The sequence below is a fragment of the Bufo gargarizans genome, chromosome 1, assembly GCF_014858855.1.
Source record: "Bufo gargarizans isolate SCDJY-AF-19 chromosome 1, ASM1485885v1, whole genome shotgun sequence".
NCBI classification, from domain to species: domain Eukaryota; kingdom Metazoa; phylum Chordata; class Amphibia; order Anura; family Bufonidae; genus Bufo; species Bufo gargarizans.
The window spans coordinates 184,822,290-184,844,576 of NC_058080.1; the positions used below are offsets into that span (position 1 = coordinate 184,822,290).

General features: G+C 44.5%; 1 protein-coding gene across 2 annotated transcripts in view; it reads right to left on the reverse strand.

The window, feature by feature from the left end:
- Nucleotides 1-22,287, reverse strand: part of ARHGAP10 (Rho GTPase activating protein 10) — a 353,126-nt gene that overhangs the window by 206,469 nt on the left and 124,370 nt on the right. For both annotated transcript variants that reach the window (XM_044300373.1, XM_044300381.1), the window contains exons 10-12: nt 19,913-20,007; nt 13,967-14,048; nt 1,239-1,281 (exon numbers count right to left, since the gene is read on the reverse strand). In XM_044300373.1, the coding sequence (XP_044156308.1) occupies nt 1,239-1,281; nt 13,967-14,048; nt 19,913-20,007 (220 nt within the window). The remainder of the gene's footprint in view (nt 1-1,238; nt 1,282-13,966; nt 14,049-19,912; nt 20,008-22,287) is intronic.

Below are 22,287 nucleotides of genomic sequence, written 5' to 3' on the forward strand. Positions count from 1 at the left end.
GACAGGGGCTGTTATGTTAATATACTGTAAACTACTGTATAGTGGGGGCCTGTATAGTGTGTGTGGGGGGGGGGGGGGCTGTGTAGTGTGTGGGGGGCCTGTATAGTGTGGGGGGCTGTATATTGTGGAGTGCTATACTGCTGTACTGTATACTGTGGAGGTCTGTATACTGTGGGTGCTGTATAGTGTGGAGTGCTATACTGCTGTACTGTATAGTGTGGGGGGCTGTATCGTGCATAGTTTGGGGTGCTGTATACGGTGAGGTGTTGTATACTGTGGGGTTCTGTATACTGTGGGCTGCTATACTGCTCTACTATATACTGTGGGGTACTGTATAGTGTGGGGTGCTTTACTGCATACTGTGTGGTGCTGTATACTATAGGGTGCTATACTGCATACTGTGGGGTGCACTGTAACACTAGGGTGAGCCGAGCCCTGGTCTCCTTCCTGCAGAGCGGTGCCCACTTCCAGCCTGAGCCCAGCTGCCCAGAGCACTGATCCTGAGCCGCTGGAGTCTTCAGAACTGGAAGTATTTACAGTCATTCACTGTACTCTACCAGATGTGTGGATTTTTTGTTTGTTCTGGTGGAGGGCGTGATTGCCTGCTAAGGTGTGGGAAGGCGGAATCCAGGGGGCCCAAGTAAATTTTTGCCCAGGGTCCAATCAATATTGAAGACGGCCCTGTATCCTGGTTCAGCTCTGAACTTGAACAACCCCTTTAAGTTGTGACGTTGGAAGTTTAAAGTGTAACTGAAAATATGATGACACAATTGCAAGCTTCGGAGAATACTTAGGCCACTGGTGTAAATGTAACTCTGCAGTCTGATAAACTTGCACCTAATTATTATTTTGTGAACTGTATTATGTTTGCAGGTTGTGAGGTGCTTTGAGCTAACACAGTGCCTAAAATTTGTTCTCCTGCGTTCAGGAATACATTTAAGGTCTCATGCACCCAGCCATATGTCGGTTCCACGGTCCAGCAAAAAAATATAACATGTCCTATTCTTATCCTTTTTGCGGACAAGAATAGACTTTTGAAAAACACTGCGAGACCTGTGGAAGAGAAAATGTGGGATGCACATGGCCTGTATACATGTTTTGCAAATTTAAAATTTGCAGTCCGCAAAACTGATATGGTTGTGTGCATAAGGCCTAAAACAGAGAAATACAAGGTAGAAAAGCAATATGCAATAGAATCTAAAATATTTCCACTGTAAAACATATCAGGTTATACTCACCTGTCTCTGATCTTGTTGTAGCTCTAGCAAGGCTCAGAAATCTCTGCAATTAAGTATATAATCAGTTTAACAAATTCCGCAGGTAAAGCTTAATGTTTGCATTGTTAAAATAAGAGACACAGAGGCTTCAAATATGTACAATATATACATTTATCCAAGAGCCTCAATAGTTATCAAGATGAGGCACACCAACCTAATAAGCATGAAAAACTGAACCATGTATATTCTGACTAACACACACAGGTCTCACAAATGTTTCAATATATATTACATTTAAAGGGGTTTTCTGAGATATTTTAACTGATGACATATCCTCAGGATAGGTCATCAGTATCTGATCGATGAGGGTTCCTCCCCCCCATCAGCTGTTTGGGAAGGCACCAGTCTTCACAGTAACACCACAGCCTTCTCCTAGTTTTGCCTAGGCCATGTGATGCTGCGTTAATCAGTCACATAGCCTAGGCACAGCTCAGCCTCATTGATGTGAATGGAGCTGAGCTGCAATACTAAGCACAGCTGCTATACAATGTCAGTGTAACGGCACTGTGCTTGGGGTCACCCAGGGGTCCTGGGTGTCAGATGCTCACCGATCAAATACAGATGACCTATCCAAAAGCACAGGTCATCAGATAAAAGAAAACTCCTTTAAATAGGACCTGTCGTCTCTCCTGACATGTCATCTCTAGTAACTACAGTACTTGCATTCCTCCCACGTAACAATTTTGGAGCAATTATTCTTATTATGCTATGTTGTGCCACTCCTCTATTATTTCCACCAGAAGTTTAAGAATGAAATGCCAGTAGTCTACAATAAAGGTCCAACTGGGTGTTATCAGACATGACGGACCTACACTTATAAAGGGTTTCAGTCAGAATGGCATAAAAAAAAAAAAAAAAAACTAGTGATACTTCCCTCACTGATTCAACGCTGCTACTTGTTCTAACACTTCTGGCGTTGCTGCTGGTTTCCACTTCCTGGCCCCTCTCAACACTCAGCCAATCACTGGACATAACAAGGATTTTATGTCATTCTAACTATGAGCTGCAGAACTCCGGGTCGGAGTTCAAACTTATCTGGAGGTTCCCGATTCAGAAATTGTAGGGGTTCTTTTGGCCTGCTTTTCTCGATGGTATTCCAGTCTCATCACTGTTACATGATCTGTGTTTTATGTACCTTTATCACACTTCATTCTCATTTATAAGTCACCACAACTACATTCCTCTGTAGAAGTATATTTTTATGCATTTGCCCATTTGAACATTGCAAATTATTGCTGGATTTTCAAAATTCAGGTGGTTTAGAATTTATGGTAAATATAAGCCTGCTTACATCCTCAAAGGCAATAAACAAGCTCTTATTGTGTAAAGAAACTTGCTTGTTAGTAGCAAAAAATGAGATTCCACTTACCGGTAATCGGTTTTCTTTGAGCCTATGACAGCACCCATGGAGAGACTGCCTCCTACTCCTCAGGGCAGGAAACAGGAACCAGAAACCGCTTTAAAAGAGGGACCACCCTCTCTACCTCCAGTCCTTTTCCGAGAACTAAAGACATATAAGAAATACACATATAATTTGATTTGATTTTTTTGGGAAGGGAATTAGCTGGGTGCTGTCATAAGCTCAAAGAAAACTGATTACCGCTAAGTGTAATCTCATTTTTCCCCCTCGCCTATGACAGCACCCATGGAGATATAAGCGAGATCTATCTAGGGTTGGGACAACGGCCTGAAGTACTTTATGGCCAAATATCAGGCCTTTATTAGAAGGCAGCTGAAGTTATAATGTTTGAAAAAAAAGTATGCGGAGAACTCCATGTGGCAGCACTGCAAATCTGCTGTATTGAAGCAGAAGCCCTCTCTGCCCAAGTAGTAGAGACTAATCTAGTAGCGTGAGCCCCAAACACCGGTGGAACAGCTCCCTTGGAAGAGTATGCTAAGTAAATAGCCTGCCTGATCCATCTAGCTATAGTCTGGTAAGATGCAGCGGAGCCCCTCTTACTACCCTGAAAGCAAAGCAACAGACGGGAGGAAGACCTCCATGGCTGCGTGACCTGCAGATATTGAATTAAACATCTCCTCACGTCTAAACAATTAAACTCTGATTCCTTCTAATTTTTTGGAGAAGCACAGAAGGAGGGAAGAACTATCTCTTGTGATGGTGAAAAGAGGAAGACACTTTGGCAATAAGGAATGATCAGGAGATATAACCACCCGATCCTCCAAGATCCTTAAGTAAGGCTGGTCAATGGAAAGAGCAGCCTTCTCACTAACCCTTCCAGCAGAGGTAATAGCTAGGAGAAAGGCCAGCTTTAGGGAGATCATCTTAGTAGAAATGCTGGTTATCGCCTGAAAAGGATCTCACGTCAGGGCTGAAAGAACTAAGTTTAGATCCCAAGGAGGGACTCTATTTTTTCAAACTGGGGATAATTTTGAAACTGCAGTGATGAATCTTTTTACCCAGGGATGACCCGCTAATTTAAATTCAAATAGGGCACTTAAGGCTGAGATCTGCACCTTTACAAGTGCTAGGTCTAAGTTTTTTCCTCCAACCTTCCTGTAAGAAACCTCCAGAACATCCACTGGTTTAAATCGGCAAATCTGCAGAAAGACCCAAATCCTCAAATAAACGTCAGAAGTTACCTTCTTACGACTAGCGAACAGAGTAGTGATGACCTAATCAGAGAGACCCCTTATTTTTTAAATCTCCCTCTCAAAAACCAGGCAGTCAGATGAAGACTCTCCACTTCTGGGTGAAGGATTGGTCCCAGAGCTAGAAGACCCCGGAAAACTGGAAGAACCCAAAGGGTGGTGACTGACATTCTGTGGCGCTCTGAAAACCACACCCTCCTTGGCCGAAAGGGGGCTATCACTATAACTGTAGCACAATCTTCCCAGATTTTTTTTGAGTACTCTTGGCAACAGCTTCAGAGGGGGGGAAGGCATAAAGAGGACCCCTTTTCCAAAACTGAGCCAACGCATCCACAGCCCTCGGTTGATCCCTTGGTGACAGAGAAAAGGACCCTCACCTTTTTTGTTTGACCTGGTGGCAAAAAGTTATATTTCCGGGACGCCCCATAAGGCCGAGATTTTGTTGAAAACACCCTGATCTAGGGACCACTCGCTCTGCCATAGATGATGACAGCTGAGGAAATAAATCTGCTTCTACGTTGTCTACCCCTTTTAGATGCACTGCAGAAAGGGATAAGAGAAAATCCTCCACTAGCCTGAAAATATGGTGGCTTAGGGTCATCAGACTTTGAGCTTTGGTACCACCCTGCTTGTTGATATGGGCAACTGCTGTCATATTGTTGGAGTAGATCCTGACATTTCTGCCCCTGATCAACGGAGGACTCTGAGTCAATGCTAATCTGATAGCATTCAGTTCTCAGAAATTTTGAGACTGAGTATGGGAACCGAAGTCCCAGGTTCCCTGCAGTAGCAGAGACTCTACATGGGCTCCCCAACCGAAGGGGCTGGCATCCATGGTCACATACAGAACTGCATCTCTGTGCCAGGGAACACTCTTTTGTAGATTTAGAAAATTCATCCACCACTCCAGAGAAAGCAACGCCTGGGATAATTGCTGAAACTCCCGATTCAGAGAGAGAGTACGCCTGTCCCAAACCTCCAGAATCTGAAGCTGAAGTGGCCTTGAGTGGTACTGGGCCCATTCCACTCCCGGAATCGCGGCAGTGATCAGCCCCAGCATCGACATGGCTCCTCTTAGGGAAACTACCTGCAAAGAAAGAAGGTTCTGAATCCTTGATTATATCAGCAGAGCTTTGTGTAAGGGCAAAAGACACCTCTGGGACTTTAAATCTAAGATCATCCCTAAAAAACTGCACTTTTGACTCGGTTGCAAAATTGACTTTTCTAAGTTTATCTCCCATTCTAGTTTGCCCAGAACCTCTCTCAACCAGGTAATCTGTACTTCCAAGTTGTGATCTGACTGGACGAGGAGCAGAAAATCATCTAGATAGGGAATTATCACTAAGTCCTTCTCTCTCAGATAAGCCATCATCGTTTTTCCATAGCATCATCACGACGGCATACAAGTAGATATAAAAAATATATCAGTTAAGGGTGGGCTATGGCCTGGAGGACTTTCTGTCCGAAGGACAGATTAGAGGATCTGGAAAGATCCAGGCGGTAGTGTTTTATAAATGTATGCATGCTGGGCCAATTGGCAGCTCGACATATTTCTTCCAGGGATGCCCCAGCTCTCTCTGCCTGAGAGGAAGACATGGCCCTAGTGGAATGGGCCCTAATGTTGACTGGACACGGAAGATTTTGAATTTGGTAACACAGGCAAATAGTTTCCTTGATCTATCTAGCTATAGAAGACCGGGAGGCTTTCTGGCCCTTGTACCTTCCTCCAAAGAGAACTAGCAAGTTGTCGGATTTTCTAAACTTTTCAGTAGCAGAAATATAGTTTAGAACTGCCCGTCTAACATCCAGAGAGTGGAAGGAAGATTCTCTGTCATTAGAGGGGTGCTGACAAAAGGAAGGCAGGGTAATTTCCTGGCTCTGAGAAACCCGGGGTCAAGTCGGAGAATTATCCTATCATCTAGCACACGGAGGTAGGGTTCCCTAACGGATAGAGCCTGCAACTCGCCTAATCTGCGGGCCGAGGTTATTACAATTAGGAAGGCAGTCTAAAAGGACAATAATTTTATTGGACAATCAAATGGTGGTAGAGTGAGACCCGTAAGAACAATATTTAAATCCCAGGAGGGGACACGGGAGGTGATTGTTGGACGGAGTCTGGTAGCTGCTCTAATGAATCTTCTGACCCAACGATGACTAGCTATATCCTTGTCAAAAAAACAACTTAGGGCTGAGATTTGGACCTTCAGGGTAGAGGGTCAAAGCCCCAGGTCGAGACCCTGTTGCAGGAAATCCAGGATTCTTTGAATGTTGGGTCTATGCAGGTGTGGAGACTTTTTGCCACTCCAGGAACAGAAGCGCTTCCAGATTTTAAGGTAGATGACAAGCCCTATCGTCTTAGAGTCTGGGACTCAGGATTCATGCTGCTAATTACAGAAACTGTGGGTTTGGGTGCAGAACCGGACCCTGATGGAGTAGATCCACCCGCATAGGAAGGGGCCAAGGATCCTGGAGGGAGTATTTCTGGAGAGATGTGAACCAGCTCCTCTTCGATCATAGGGAAGCAATCACGATTACCGTGGCCTTGTCCTGGCGAATTTTCTGGATTACCTTCAGAATTAAGGGAAGTGGAGGGAAGGCATAGCATAGTTTCCAATGCCAACGGATGGCGAAGTCGTCCAAGGCATGAGGTCTGTCCCTAGGGTTTAAGGAACAGAATGTCTCCACCTTTAAGTTTCCCATGGTGGCGAATAGATCCACGTCGGGCATCCCCCACTTTTCTACCACTAACCTGAATGTCTCTGAGCTTAGGGACCATTCTGTATGATCGATCCTGTGGCGACTGAGGAAATCCGCTTCCAGATTCAGTGTTCCTTTCAGATGAACTGCAGAGATGGAGGCTACTTTCTGCTCCGCCCATGAAAAAATGTTAGTTGTCAGCGTTTGAAGAGTTGTTGACCGCGTTCCCCCTAGATGAGAGAGATAGGCGATGGCAGTAGTGTTGTCTGATAGCACTTTTATATGGTGAAGACATAGTATTCCCTCTGCTGCCTTCAATGCTTCCCAAACTGCTCTCAGTTCCCTGAAATTTGACGACTGGGATTTGATCGATTGTGGCCAGGTGCCCTGAAAGAGATGATCCCCTCCCTACCTTTGCGCCCCAGCCGGACAGACTTGCGTCCGTTACTACTTGTATTAGGGGAGTTTTCTGCCAGGGAGTCCCCTTGGATAAGTTTTCGTGGTTCTTCCACCAATTTAGAGACAGAAGTACCCGGATTAATGGGATCACTTGATGATCCAGAGAGGATTGACGCCTGTTCCAGACGTCCAGGATCCAAGACTGAAGAGGTCTGAAGTGAATCTGGCACCAGGGAACTGCCGGAATACAGGATGTTAACCGACCTAGCAGACTCATTGCCTCTCTGATTGAGCATGACCTTCTTTTCTGAAAGGATTAGATTTTTTGCTGAAGAATCAATATCTTGTCTTGGGGTAGGAATACCGCTTGCCTTCAAGAGTCCAGAATCATGCCCAAAAATCAAACTTTTTTCGAAGGGGTGAGGACGGACTTGTTTTAGTTTACAATCCACCTGAGGTTGTTTAGGATGGAGAGAAAATATTTTAGATTTGAGTTGATCTGATTGAGATCTTCGCTGATCACAAGAAAGTCGTCCAAGTAGGGAACTACCATAAGTCCCTTGCTCCTGACGAAGGCAACCATCTCTACCACCACCTTGGTAAAGATTCTCAGGGCCGATAAGATCCCGAAGGGAAGGGCTTTGAACTGATAGTGATGAATTTTTCCCGTTACATCCTGGATTGCAAATCGGAGAAAACTCTGTGAATCGGCGTGAATAGGAATATGGTAATAAGAGTCTCGCAGATCTATTGTACACATGAAGATGTCTTTTCTTAAAAGTGGTATCGTAGATGCAAGGGTTTCCATCCTGAATTTCAGGTAAAGAATAAACTTGTTTAAGGGTTTCAGGTTTATGATTGTTCGGAATGTGCCTTCTTTTTTCTTGATTAGGAATAATGTTGAATAGTATCCCTGGCCTCTTTCTGGAGGTGGAACTGGGGAGATTACATTCATCTGATGAAGATTCTGGACTCCCTGCCAAAGGTTGGGTTGAAATAGTGTCAGTGAAAATTTGTTTGTGGGTTTTGAAGACCACTCTATTTGATAGCCTGTACCGACTATTTTGGAGACCCAGTAATTTGGGGAAATAGATTCCCATTCCGCCAGGAATTTTGAGAGAGTCTCCCCTCCCCCCCCCCCCCCCCCCATTCCGGCTTCATTGCTTGTCGGATGGTTTCTGGTGGGAGGAGGATTGACCCCTTCCTCTTCCCCCTTTGGAATAACTCCAGCGCCCGACTTCCCTTTTCCCCTGTAGCTTTTCTCTTGTCCAGAGGAAGAGTGAAAGGGAAATCGGCGCCTGAAGGGACGATCTTCCGGAAACCCTTTTTTTGTCAGCGGCTTTTTCTAAAATCTTATCTAGGACTGGGCCGAAAACATATTCCCCGGGAAATGGTATAGAGCAAAGTTTTAAGTTTGAAGTTTTATCCCCAGACCAGCACTTCATTCAAAGTGTCCGTCTGGCCGAGTTGGAAAGTGCCGCACCTCTGGCGGAGAATCGGACGGACTCGGCCGAGGCGTCCGCCAGGAAAGCCGTGGCAGATTTTAAAAGAGGAAGGGAATTGAGGATTTCTTCTCTAGACATTTTATTTTTTATATGGTCTTCTAATTCTCCCAGCCAGAGAAACATGGATCTAGCGACTGAGGTAGCCACAATGTTAGTTTTAATATTAAACATGGCGGCCTCCCAAGACATCCTAAGGAGGCTGTCGGCTTTGCGATCCATAGAATCTTTGAGTTGGGAGGCATCCTCAAATGGAAGGGATATCTTTTTGTTCCCTTTAGCAACCTAAACATCTATCTTGGGGATCTCGTTGAAGATCTTGGATTTCTCAGGATCAAATAGTAATCTATTTTTAAAGGAAGTAGAGACTCCCAGACGTCTTTCAGGGTCTGCTTATTCTTCTAGAACCATATCTTTAATACTTTTGTTCATGGAAAACACGCGTGTTTTTTCAATTCTCAATCCCCTAAACATCTCTTCCTGTACCTAATGGGTACGATGTACTTCCACCACCCCCATTGTGGATCTGACCGCTCTTAATAGGTCGGACATATCTTCCATAGAAAAATAGTATCTACGGCCACTATCTACCGAGTCCGAATCAGAGACTCTTTCCCCCTCTTCCCATGACCTGGCTGAGTGGACGCTCTCGTCCGCTATGGCTTCAGTCAGAAGGGGTGATTAGGTGACCTAACACGCTTTCTCTTGGGTTGCGGTAAATCGGGGGGGATTAGCAGATAGGTGGGCTAGAGAGGAACGGATTTCCTCCTGTATCATAGATTTAAGTTCTTCCTTCAGAGAGGGTGCTTCGTCACGTACAATATTAGATACACAATTTTTGCACAGCTTCTTGGGATAATTGTGAGGAAGTTTGCCACTACAGGAGATATATCTGAGGGATCTCTTGATCTTTTTTTGGGGATGCTTTCGCCCTCTTCAGCGCCGAGGATAGGTGAGGGGCTCCCAGATTCCTCAGGAGCATCCACTGAATGTCCAGGCCTCGGTCTTGAGCCAGGCCGGACGCCGCCTACGTCACTTCCGAAGCGCTGGAAAAGACGTCACACATATGCGCCACGGGCGCCGGGCACGCAACCCTGCTGAAGCCTCAGTAGGCCAGGAGGGAGTCGTCGCCCTGGGACCAGGCCCCGGATCAACCAGAACGAGTATACCCCACACACCCCTGCCCAGTGTTAGTACTAGGACCGCGGGAGGGCAGGGGGTCGCCATGTAGGATGCCAGCGATTTCAAAGGTAAAACAAAAAAAGTCCTGGTTCCTTAGCTTCATCTCCCTGCATACAGGGAGACCTTTCTCTGCCCTGTCCTCTGTAGGGACAGGAAACACTGGTGTTGGTGGTGGGAGGGGGGTATTTAACCTTTCTCTGTTCCTGCCCCTACAGAGGTCAGGGGTCAATCTCCTTGTATGCCGTCGTGATGATGATGCTATGGAAAAAACGGTTCAGACATTTTAAGTTTATTATGGTACGAAAAGAACCATTTGGCTTTTTTACAAGAAAAAGAGTTGAGTAAAATCCTCTTGCCTCTTCTTGCTTTGGAACCTCCACCAATACTTTTTTTTCTAAAAGGGAATAAACCTTTGAAATAATGTCCGCTTGCCTTGTGGGGTCTGCACGATAGTCTGTCAACACAAATCTTTCTTCCAGAACCCCCAGAAAATTACATTTTAAGTCCTCTTTTATAATAGCATTTACCCATGGGCTTTTGGAGATTTTTTGCCACTAACTTGAAAAGTGAGACAGACGACCACCCACTGGAGGCCTGGCGTCATTGGGGCTGCTTTTTTGAGGCCTCTGCCCCGGAAAAAAAAGAAACCCCTTTCACTTTTTTGCCGCTCTTGTATATTGTCTAGATCTTTCTCTTCCCCTGAAAACTTCCCTGTTAAACTTGGGGCGGAAAGATTTTTTAGGTGGCTGACTGATGGAAGGAAAACCCCTCTAATCAAAGGCCTTCTCAAGAAGATCGTCGAGGACCGGGCCAAATAAGAATTCCCCTTGACACGGAATGCCACAAAGCTTAGCCTTAGAGCTAGCATCTCCGCTCCAGCTTTTAAACTAGACAGCTCTATGGGCAGAATTGGATAAAGTGGAAGCCCTGGCCGATAATCTAGGGCATTATAAAAAGTAGGAAAACAGGATAACAACTGCTCCCTAGGAGGTACCCCCTTTAATGTGATCCTCCAACTCCTTCATCCATGCCTTAAGGGATCTAGCTACCGAAGTAGCGGCAATAGCTGAATTAAAGGCAACCGCCGAGGCTTCCCAATTTTTCTTTAAATAGATGTTGGCTATCCATTGGGTCCTTTAGAGAACCCAGATCCTCAAATGGAAGCGCAGGCTTTTTTTTTAGCTATTTTGGCCACAGGGGCATCTAGCTTAGGGGCTCTATCCCAAGAGGCAGTCACCTCCTCCTGAAAGGGGTATTTACGTTTCACAGAGGAGGGAATAAGAAACTTCCCATCAGGATGTTTTCCATTCTTTAGCAATAACAGCCTGAATATTTTTATGTACATCAAAGACTTTTTTTCCTTTAGGGCCAAGACCCTCAAACATTGAGTCCTGAATCCCATAGTAGCTCGCACAACCTTTACTAGGGAATTAATGCTCTCTGTATGAAAAAGCGGTTTCCTCATCAGAGTAGTCATTTGATTAAAAGCATTCTCCCTCTTCCTCCAATCCAGAAAGTACATCACTGTCGCTAGAGGGGGGATTTGATGCAGCTGCAGAGATACTAGGGCGACTTTTTAGCAGACCGCTAACCGACTCCTTAACCTCCTCATCTGCTTGATGCTGCCCATCAGAGACAGAGCTTCCTCCTCCATTAACTTGCTCACACAAGCCTGGCCAAGAGGCTTCACCCAGGCAGAGGGTAGTTTCTTTTTACATATAGCACACCCCTTGTCCTTAGATCTGGAGACCTTCCTAGACTCCTTAGACACCTAGACATAGAAGATAACCCTCAGGAGTAAACAACCACATGCACATAGGGGGATCACCCCTCTTACCCCACCGCGGTACCAGCTATAATTGGTGGTTTCAGTGGCTTTTGCTCCATGTTCAGACACTGGATCTTCCAAATGGAGGAACTGCCCATTTCTTCAGCCAGCAGGGCAGCGAGCTGGCTGGGCTTTTCTCACCCGGGCACGCACACCGGCTTCCCCCCCACTTCCGGCTTACAGGGATAGCTTCCCTCCACTGTCGCACCGGAAGTACGTCACCGTCCAGGCCACGACGTCTGTGTGCATGCCACTTGCGGTGCTGACAGTCAGACATGCGACACGGCAGCAGAGGTCCACAGCATTAGGAAGGTAAAAAACAGCCCCCTGGGCCGAGAAGGAGCGGAGCGGTAAGGAGGGAGAAAGAGGCCTAGACTTAGCAGCGGCTCCTAAAGGAGACTTACGCCGCACGGGTAAGCCCTCGTACACACTTTCAAACAGTCGGGGCGCACGCAGATCCATCTATTGATGGTTTCCGACTCCCTCCTGTCCCCTTAAGACAGGAAACAGAACTGGAGGTGGAGAGGGTGGTCCTTCTTTTAAAGCGGTTTCTGTTCCCATTTCCTGTCCTGAGGAGTAGGAAGCGGTCTCTCCATTGGTGCTGTCATAGGCGAAGGGGAAAAACCCCTCTATATTCTCAATCTAAGGCAGTGCTTCTCAATTATTTTCTGTCATCCCCCCCCCCCCCCCCCCCTAGGAAGAAGAAAACATTTTGCGCCCCCCGCGCGACTGTAAATAGTATCATTTGTCTATAAAATTGTTATAGTACACCTTATTATTGGTATCCTCCTGCGGTGTGCTTTGTACCCCTTCCACTCCTGCATTCCTGCTATTATGCCCTTTTTTTATCTAGGTTACCTTCAGGGCTTAGTTTACCTGCAGAGCGTCTTTTTGCACCTTCCCCCTCCTCCTTTTGATCCAGGGAACTGCCTTCTAGTTCGTATACTTTTTCCTCCTCCATCCCCTGGTTACTATTTCTTTTACCCTTTTCAGTTTTATTATCAGATTTTGTGTTTGTCCTACCTCCTCTCCTTGACCCCTGCTCTTTATGTTCTTTCTGTGCTTCAGCTCTTGTTTTCCCACCTGGTGATGCTGCGGATGTATCTTTGCAACTCTGCCTTGATGACATGCCGGCGTCCTGCTCTTTCTCATCTGTGAGTGGCACTAGGAACCGGCGTATTGATTCCTGTATGTCTCCACGGGTCCTCTGCATGTGTCACGTGCGTTGGCGGTCACATGGTCCTCCGCGTCGGGCTGCTACTGGGGCTGCGCTGGGACAATCTCTAGTGATCGCGCCGCGCTGCTCCCTCTCTCCAGCCGTAGAGTTGCTAGGCAACCGACGCCGTGTGGGACGCCGCTTGCGAGTGAGTCGGATAATCCGATCTGGACATCCAATATGACAGTGTTTGCTGAGGTCAAACGAGCCCCCCTTTACGGAGCGTCGCGCCCCCCTGCCACTATTTGAGAAGCACTGATCTAAGGCAACAATACAGGACTGCACTATCTATAGACTAGTAAGAAGTTTTGTCATTGTTACACTGTAGTCTTGTAACGTAATACAGGTAAGATCATTTTCACAGGTCCAAATATACAAGATTAGGGTTGGTTAAATACATGAGCCATTAAAGGGAATGTGTCTTCACGATCTTGGAGTATTATCTGCAGTAATAAATCAATAGTACTGCGGATAAGGATTCCAGATCACTTCTTTTTTTTCTTCATACTGCCCCCTGATCCCCTGCTGACTGCATTTAAAGGCTATGTACACTTTTGGGGGCAATTTATTTATTTATTAATTATTGTATTGTACTTATCAGGAGCTAAAAATCATTTTCATCTGAGGAGCAGATTCCTTATCTTTGCTCTCTCACATTATAAACACTTATTAAAGCTCAATCCTTTATCATACTGATAAGAATGTGGCTTAAATAAGTGTTTAGATGACTGGCACAAAGTGAAAGTGAAAGTACCAGTCACACCGTTAGAAAAACATTTTACCTTTTGTGACAGAATAGCTCAATAGTTTTAATAAAGGCCAATTGAAAATATGATTTTTAGCCATAAACAAAAAAGTGCCTCCAAAGGTGTACATAGCCTTTAAAGCTGCATAGAAATACGTTCTCAGAGCTTTGACAGCAGGGAAATGGGAGACAGTATGAAAATAAAAATGGCGTTCTGGATTCCTTATCTGCAGAACTACTCATGTAATACTGCAGAATATAGTCCAGAATTGTAGCTGCGACAGTGATGAGCACCTTGTGTGCCCAAAGTCAGTCAAAAGAACTGTGCTCACGAGTGAAGGGCACTTTAACAGAATTTTTATTATTACATTAAAAATCACTAAATGTCACAAACAGAAGTCTTAGGGCTTTGATAACTGCTAAAGATGACATATGCATTTCACAACAAATTTATGTACTTAAAAAGCAATTAATGGCTGTTAACATGACATATATATTTGATTGTCTTACAGATTCTTTTCCACCTAGTACTTCCATCCAGAGAAGTCTATCATCTTCTGAAAATGCTTGCATGGTGATCAGAAGTCCAGGCCTAGGTGAATAAAGAATAAACAGATTTAACAATACACACCTGCAGGATCACATATGTATATGGGGGAAATGTGGCAACACATCACATTTCTGAATACATGCATTAATCCAGGAAAATACATTTCCCCTGTCAGCTAAGGCCCTATTATGGCTCTGGCACAGACTAGCTAGGAATTGCCACATATCATTTAAAATTATTTTAATTGCTTCTTATTGTCTTATTCACAACAATTTGTAGTCTGTTAAAGGGGTTGGCCACCATAAGTATAAAAAACAATAAAGTGCCCTGGACAATATCTAAAGCCAAGAGGTATTTGTATCATGAGAGCTATACTGTGTATATATCATTTTTCTACTGCATTCAGTATAGCATGCTCACATTGATGAGAAGCTGTGTGGGCGGAGCAGATGCAAAGTGAAAGTAAAAATCCCAGCATTGGTCACATGACATTTCTGCCTACTTGTGATGCCATAGTGACAATAGCACCTCAGGTGTCATCTCCTCAGTCCTCTAGTCAAATAACTACACAGAGAAATCAACATAATGACAGCAATCCTACATTCCCAGCATTGAATAAAGGTTACTGCGGTGGAAGGTGTGTAAATGTCACCCAGATACCTCAGCTGGATGAGATAACTGAAATACAGGAAGCTGCAGTGGTTTCAGCAAAGTGTATTTTGCTGAGACAGGTTTGTTTAGATTCTGTTCTGGGTTTATGCTGTTTAAAAAAGACCCAGGGCTAATGTCTGTGATTGACCATAATGCCGATCGCAGACAGATGCCAAGGTCTTTTGTAACCACAGCATCTGAGGTGGCTTTCCCCAAGAGTGCTGCACCACATATAGCGGCCCGCAATGCACAGGTACCAGCCGAGTGCAGGCAGTTTGCAGATGTGGACCCATTCACTTCACTGGGTCTGCAATCCACAAGATATGTTCCGCACCACAAAAAGATAGAACACATTCTATTTTCTTGCGGTGCAGAAGCAGGGAGAGAAATCCTTTGGAAGAACTTTGTACTGCCTCCGCTCCTTACCACTCTGTATCTTGCAGATTGCAGACCCATTCAAGTCAATGGGATGTTTGCTGTCCGCATGAGCCCTTAGACTGCAAATGCTAATTCACAGCAGTCTATAGGAGAAGCAATCTAAAGATTGCATGTTCAGATCCCTTAGGAGGGCTTTTAAAAATATAAAAATCGTACCTCTTTCTCCAAAATAAAGATAAATATAAAGTAAAAATATAAATTATCTTTGGCACTGCCACTTAAAAAAAAAAAAAAAAAAAAAAAAAAAGCTATCACTATTAAAATATGTATCCCATAGGGTGGACGGTATAACTAAGGCTACTTTCACACTCGTGTTTGGTGCGGATCCGTCATGGATCTGCACAGACGGATCGGTTCATATAATATAAACGTCTGCATCCGTTCAGAACGGATCTGTTTGTATTATCTTTAACATGGCCAAGATGGATTCGTCTTGACCACCATTAAAAGTCAATGGAGGACGGATCCATTTTCTATTGCGCCAGATTGTGTTATAGAAAACGGATCCATCCCCATTGACTTACATTGTGTGTCAAAACGGATCCATTTGGCTCAGCTTCGTCAGACGGACACCAAAACGCTGCAAGCAACGTTTTGATGTCCGCCTCCAAAGCGGAATAACGGAGGAAAACTGATGCATTCTGAGCGGATCCTTTTCCATTCAGAATGCATTAGGGCAAAACTGATCCGTTTTGGACCGCTTGTGAGAGCCCTGAATGGATCTCAGAAACAGAAAGCCAAAACGGCAGTGTGAAAGTAACCTAAAAAAAAAAAATCTAAAATGGCCAATTTGTCTCCCTTTTTTTTTTTTTTTTTTTTTTTTTTAATGAAGCAATGAAAAACAAAAAGCGATCAAAAACCAACCCACCTACACACTCCATAGTGGTATGAATAATAAAACTACAGATCACAATTCAAAAAAATGAGCCCTCAGTCATCAACGTAGACATAATTCTAAATAGAAATGGGGATCAGAATTGCAAATGTGGTATCACTGTAATTGCTGATTTTTTTTATTTTTTTTACATTACAACCCATCTGGATTTTACAGCTTTACAGCACATCAAATTCAAAAGTAGATGGTGCCAATGGAAAATACTATTTGTCCCGCGCAAAAAAAAAAAAATAAGCCCTCATACAGCTATTTGAATGGAAAATTATTAAAGTTATGGCTCTGGGAAGGCCAAAAGTAAAATTTGGAAAATGGCCTGTTCCTGAAAGGGTTAAAGGGGTTGTCCTTCCATATATATTCATGACCTATCATCAAGATAGGTCATCAATATCTGATCGGCAGGGGCCCGACACGTGGCACCCCGCCGATCAGCTGTATGAGGAGGCGGTGCTTCCTGGTCATTACACTATGCGTTGTCTCCTCTGGAGCAGAGATGTAGTATAATTACAAGCACTGGCTCCATTCACCTGAATGGAGTGAGTACTTTTATTACACTGCACATGAGGGACGACAAGCAGTGTAATGAAGAGGAAGCAGCGCTCGCATGGAGCACTGCCTCCTCTTCATCCAGCTGATTGACAGGGATGCCAGTTGTCAGGCCCCCACCGATCAGATACTGATGACCTATCCTGAGAATATGTCATCAATAGATCTGGACTGTCCCTTTCAGGACCAAGCCATTTTTAGCAAATCTGACATGTGTCACTTTATGTGGTAATAACTTTAAAATGCTTTTACTTATTCAGGCCATTCTGAGATTTTCTCATCACATATTGTACTTCATGACAGTGGTAAAATTGAGTCAAAATATTTCATTTTTATTTATAAAAAAAAATACCAAATGTATAAAAAATTTGGAAAAATTAGCAAATTTCCAAATTACAATTTCTCAACTTTTATAATAGATAGTCATAACTCCAAAAATAGTTATTACTTTATATTCCCCTATATGTCTACTTCAAGTTTGGATCATTTTGAAAATGACATTTTATTTTTTGGGGACGTTAGAAGGCTTAGAAGTTTAGAAGCAAATCTTAAAAATTTTCTGAAAATTTCCAAAACCCACATTTGAAGGACCAGTTCAGGTCTGAAGTCACTTTGTGAGGCTTACATAATAGAAACCGCCCAGAAATGACCCCATTTTATAAACTGATTTTACAAACTTTGCTAACCCTTTTGGTGCTCCACAAGAATTAAAGGAAAATGGAGATTAAATTTCTGAATTTAATTTTTTTGGGCAGATTTTCCATTCTAATCCATTTTTTCCAGTAACAAAGCAAGGGTTAACAGCCAAACAAAACTCAATATTTATTGCCCTGATTCTGTAGTTTACAGAAACACCCCATATGTGGTCGTAAACTGCTGTACGGGCACACAGCAGGGCGCTGTAGGAAAGAAACACCATATGATTTTTGGAAGGCAGATTTCACTGGGATAATTTTAAGCTGCCATGTTACATTTGAAGACCCCCCCCCCCCCCCCCCCCATGATGCATCCCTAGAGTACAAACGCCCCAAAAATGACCCCATTTTGGAAACTATGGGATAAGGTGGTAGTTTTGTTGGTACTATTTTAGGGTACATATGATTTTTGGTTGCTCTATATTACACTTTTTGCGAGGTAAGGTAACAAAAAATTGCTGTTTTGGCACAGTTTTTATTTACAATGCTCATCTGACAGGTTAGATCACGTGGTATTTTTATAGAGCAGGTGTTACGGATGCGACAATACCAAATATGACTACTTTTTTGGTTGGTTGTTTCAGTTTTACATAATAAAGCATTTTTGAAAAAAATTATAAGCTATAAGAAATGTTTATTTTTTTTTGTTACTTTCTTTTCTACTTTTTTTTTTTTTACCCAGATCCACTTGGTTCTTGAAGATCCAGTAGGTCTGATGGTTTACAATACACTGCAGTACACTGCATAGTGTTCTGCAGTGCATTATCACTCAAAGTAAGGCCTCTTGCACACGTTTCCGTTCCGTACCGTATATGGACCGTATACGGAAACATTCATTTCAATGGTTCAGCAAAAAAAATGGAAGGTACTCCGTATGCCTTCAGTTTCTGTCTTTCCGTTCAAAGATATTATTGTCCGCAAAACGGACAAGGATAGTACTGTTCTATCAGGAGCCAGCTGTTCCGTTCCGCAAAAACGGAATGCACACAGAAAGCCATACGGTCGTGTGCAAGAGGCCTAAGCCTGATCAGGGTCCTGCCTTTAGCAGGAGCCTGATCAGCTATACCAAGGCCAGCCGGATGCCTTTGAAGGTGTACGGTTGTCATGGTAACCATCGGGAGGCTGGCACAGCAGCGCAGGACCCGATGGGGGAGGGAGTTCCCTCCCTCTCTTAACCCATCAAGCACAGCACAGCAGCAGCCCGATATGAAAGGGAAGGAGCTCCCTCCATCTCTAAACCCCCCTTCCATACAGCGGTCCCTATGGACCGCAGCATGGGAGGGGTGAAACGGCCGACATTGGTGCCAACAATGCTGCCGCCGGCCACCCTGAGATTAGGGGGGGGGGGGGCACAATGGAGGCTGGAGCCCACGGGGGAAATTATATATACATACATTTTAGAAGGTTCTGATCCCCACAGTCACGGACTGTGGGGATCAGAACCTTTCAGCCGGCATTAGGATCCTGTAATTGACTAGTCTGTACAGACTAGCCAATCAGAGCGATCGCCGGCCAGGGACTGCCCTCATTGTAGACATGACATCCGACATGCTCTTAATAGGCTCCCTGCTCCGAACTCTTGAGAGGAATAAGCTGTTTGTACTGACAGAGCAAAAAGCGGATTCCTGTCAGAGACGGAACAGGGAGCGCGCAAGTGGCGGGGCCGACTGAACATGCGCTGCTTTTAGGCAGATTAGGAAAGCAGCGCATGTGCAGTTACAATAAATGCATGGACGAGCTTTCTCCATGTCGCATGCAGCCTTGAATGAACTGGCTGCACGGCAAAGCGGGGCTCAGGGGGCGTGGCTTACTATAAAAAGATTAGCAGACAGATTTTTTAAATAAAGTATATTTGGAAACTCATTTTTACCCTGCCTCCAACAATGTTGTGTAAAGTACTTATATAGTGGCCAACCCCTTTAGGGTTCACTCACATTATATTATTGCTGTAGAGTTGAGCCATACGGCGTGTGAACACAACATCTTCGCTCGTCGAGATGAAGCCGAAGATGTTGTGTGCACATGTCGCTCTGGACACAAGTGCGGTCTAGTGCTGTCAATCTAAAGGCAGCAGGGCATGCTGAAAGACAAAGGGGTGACATTATGGAGCACCAGGGGCGTCACTGGAGCAGTGCTCAAATTGCATAAGCCTGTCTCCTGGTGCTCGAATAATTCACTTGCATAATTTCAAAAGTTCATTTTTCTCTGCAACGATACCACTAACAGACTTAAGATAGGTATTGTTTTAATCAGTGTCCTCAGGCTATACACCTGGTAGGGTAGGATTGAACTGGATGACAGTGCTGCTTTAAAATGAGCTCTCAATGTTTTACAATGTCATTAGGATGACAGTGCTGCTTTAAAATGAGCTCTCAATGTTTTACAATGTCATTAGAATGAGTATCAGTCAATTTGGATATCAGGCGTAAATTTAGCCATAGCCCTCTGCAGTTTCTGCAACCCTTCTTTGTTTCTGGGAAGCGCAACTGTACGGGTATGGCCATCCTCACGATTAGTAGTCTGATAGTTTTGGGGACTGTTGTAAGTCTCGGGCTGTGCTTGGCTGATTCTGTCAATGAAATGGCATAGATTTTGAATGGAGCTGTGATCAGTGAATGTTCCAGCGGCATTTATCACCGATACAGTGAATATGGGTTAAAAATGTATTTATTTTTTTATCTTACCTTTCAACAGCTTCCACATCAAAGCAGAACCTTCTGTCTATAGTGTCTGTGTTTCGTTTTAAGCAGTACTTTAGTATAAAACTCTCTCCTTCACCCTAACAAAACATCAAAATATACATATTTATCTCTAGTCTATAAAATTAAGTCACAAATAGCTGCTGATTCATACAAAAATACTACAATCCAACAGTTACAGTATAAAGAATTTTAAAAACATTCATGTGAACTCAGAATAAGCACCATGTCTACAACAAATGACTATACAATGCAAGTGAATGAGGTTTAAGAAGTCTCTATTCACACATAGAAATTATCCACACATTTGAGGACATGCTGTGATAACTGTGGCAGATTCCCACTAAAGCCAACTAACATAAGAAATAGCTGTTGTGAAAGAAGGTAAAGTAGAGGTTTACACATAAGAATAGCAGTGCAATGGAGTTGGCAACCAATAAGGTTCCTGATTTATTTATTTTTTACTAATAATCCGTCACTTCACCTACTTTTGTCATGGCTGATTATGCCCTGGTAATACAATGTTCTGACATCTACGTTACCGTTAAAGCCAGTTATTGGCTGCAGCTGTGCACGCAGCCATGTCCTGGCCAGAAAACAACAAGCCAGGGACCAGAAGATGGTGGAATGGGAGTCAGCATGCAGGATTGGAGAGGTGGGGAGTGGATAAGTAGAAATCTTTATAGAGGCGATGCTAGAATATAGTTCATATTCCCAACAAACCACTTTAAACCCTGGCGGCTGCCTGCAGCAGCACACATGACCCTGTCCTCTTTGGAATTTCACAAGTGAACTGGAGCATGGTGAACTGAAGGAGCCAGAAACTAGCGGAAGGAGCAGGTAGGTATCCTTTCCTCCACAGGTCCTGAAGGGAGGAAAGGGGCTGGGCAAAACTGTTTAAAAGCTGGAAAACTCCTTTAAGGTTCTCATATACATTATACTACTGTTGGAAGAACCAGTTGACAGTCTAACATGTATGGGGAGCTCCCGACATCATCTGTCCAAGCAGAAAATAATCAGGTGCTTTAAATTTTATGTTCTCCCAGTTGATAAGTCGCCAGAAATGTCTTGTTGCGACTTTCTATTGAAAACACAATTCTGCTCAGTCAAAGCAAGCAAGTATGTGTATAGGGGGTCAGGAGACATAACTGTCATCCAGACAATCATTCAGCTGACAGCTATTACAGGGGTGCAGGCAGGGGCAGACTGACCATTCCGGCACTTGTTCATGGACCGAGGGCCCGCGGCCACTAGGGGGCCCCACAGTGCTCCAGATGGTGACCAAATCGGTCGCCAATGCGCCTTAAAATTTGCAGATGGCGACAAGACTTTTTAGTCTTGTCGCCATTTGCGACAGGAAGCTCACATCCATCGTGAATAATCTATCCAACTTCTCCAAACAAAGAACACCCTGCCAGCATCTCCCAACCAACTGTCACATCCCAGCTGCCAGCCAATCATAGCCTGCCTTTCATTCTTTCCAAAGGCTTACATGGGAAATACGAGGAATACCACTGGTGGCTTGAGCACGGCTCGCTGATGGGCAGGTTGGCAGGGAAGTGTATGCCAGGGTAACCCGGTCCCTGCCACTGCTTCTGGGATGCTCGTATTTACCTTTCTTATCGCCGTGCGCCACGGGCTAGACCAGCTGTGAAGATGCAAGAGCAGATATGTCCGGGGAGGCGTCCCTACAAGGGGTGCTGAGCGACTCGCCGGCTGCACAGTGACCCGCTGTGATTGATTACTATGGGGGCAATGGTTGACCTGTGTGACCCAGTCACTGCCCCCTTCTTTACCTCCCTCCCCAGTCTCCTTGTGGTAGCCTTGCAGGATTTGATGACCTCATTGCTGGACCTGCCTGGTATATGTAGCCTCATGATTTCCGCTCTGTGCACAGATCCCCTGTATATTGTGTATAGGGCATCTGCTGAACTTGGCAGGGGGTGACAGGTGCACCCACAAGCCTACAGGAAGGAGTCCACCTCCTCATGTCTCCTATCACCCCTGGCCTCATGTCAAAGGATTGTGCACCAGTTAATGATGGGATGGTCTGCTGAAGTGCCCATTTACACCTAGATGATTGCTGGAATGGCATCTGTAAAAATGATGCCCTAGGCTTCTCCAAAATCACACCAGAGGTGCACAGTGGGAGCATTAAATTATCAGATTATGACACTCCCAAGGACCATCATAAAATGTAAAGGTAATTTCAAGTTATCCTCTATCCACAGGATAGAGGGTAACTATTAGATCAGAGGTAGGACCTCACTGATCATGAGAATGGGGGGCTCTGTACCCCACAGGGGCCTTGAAATAAATGAAGCACAGTGCGTGTGTTCAACATGTCAGGCCATTTATTT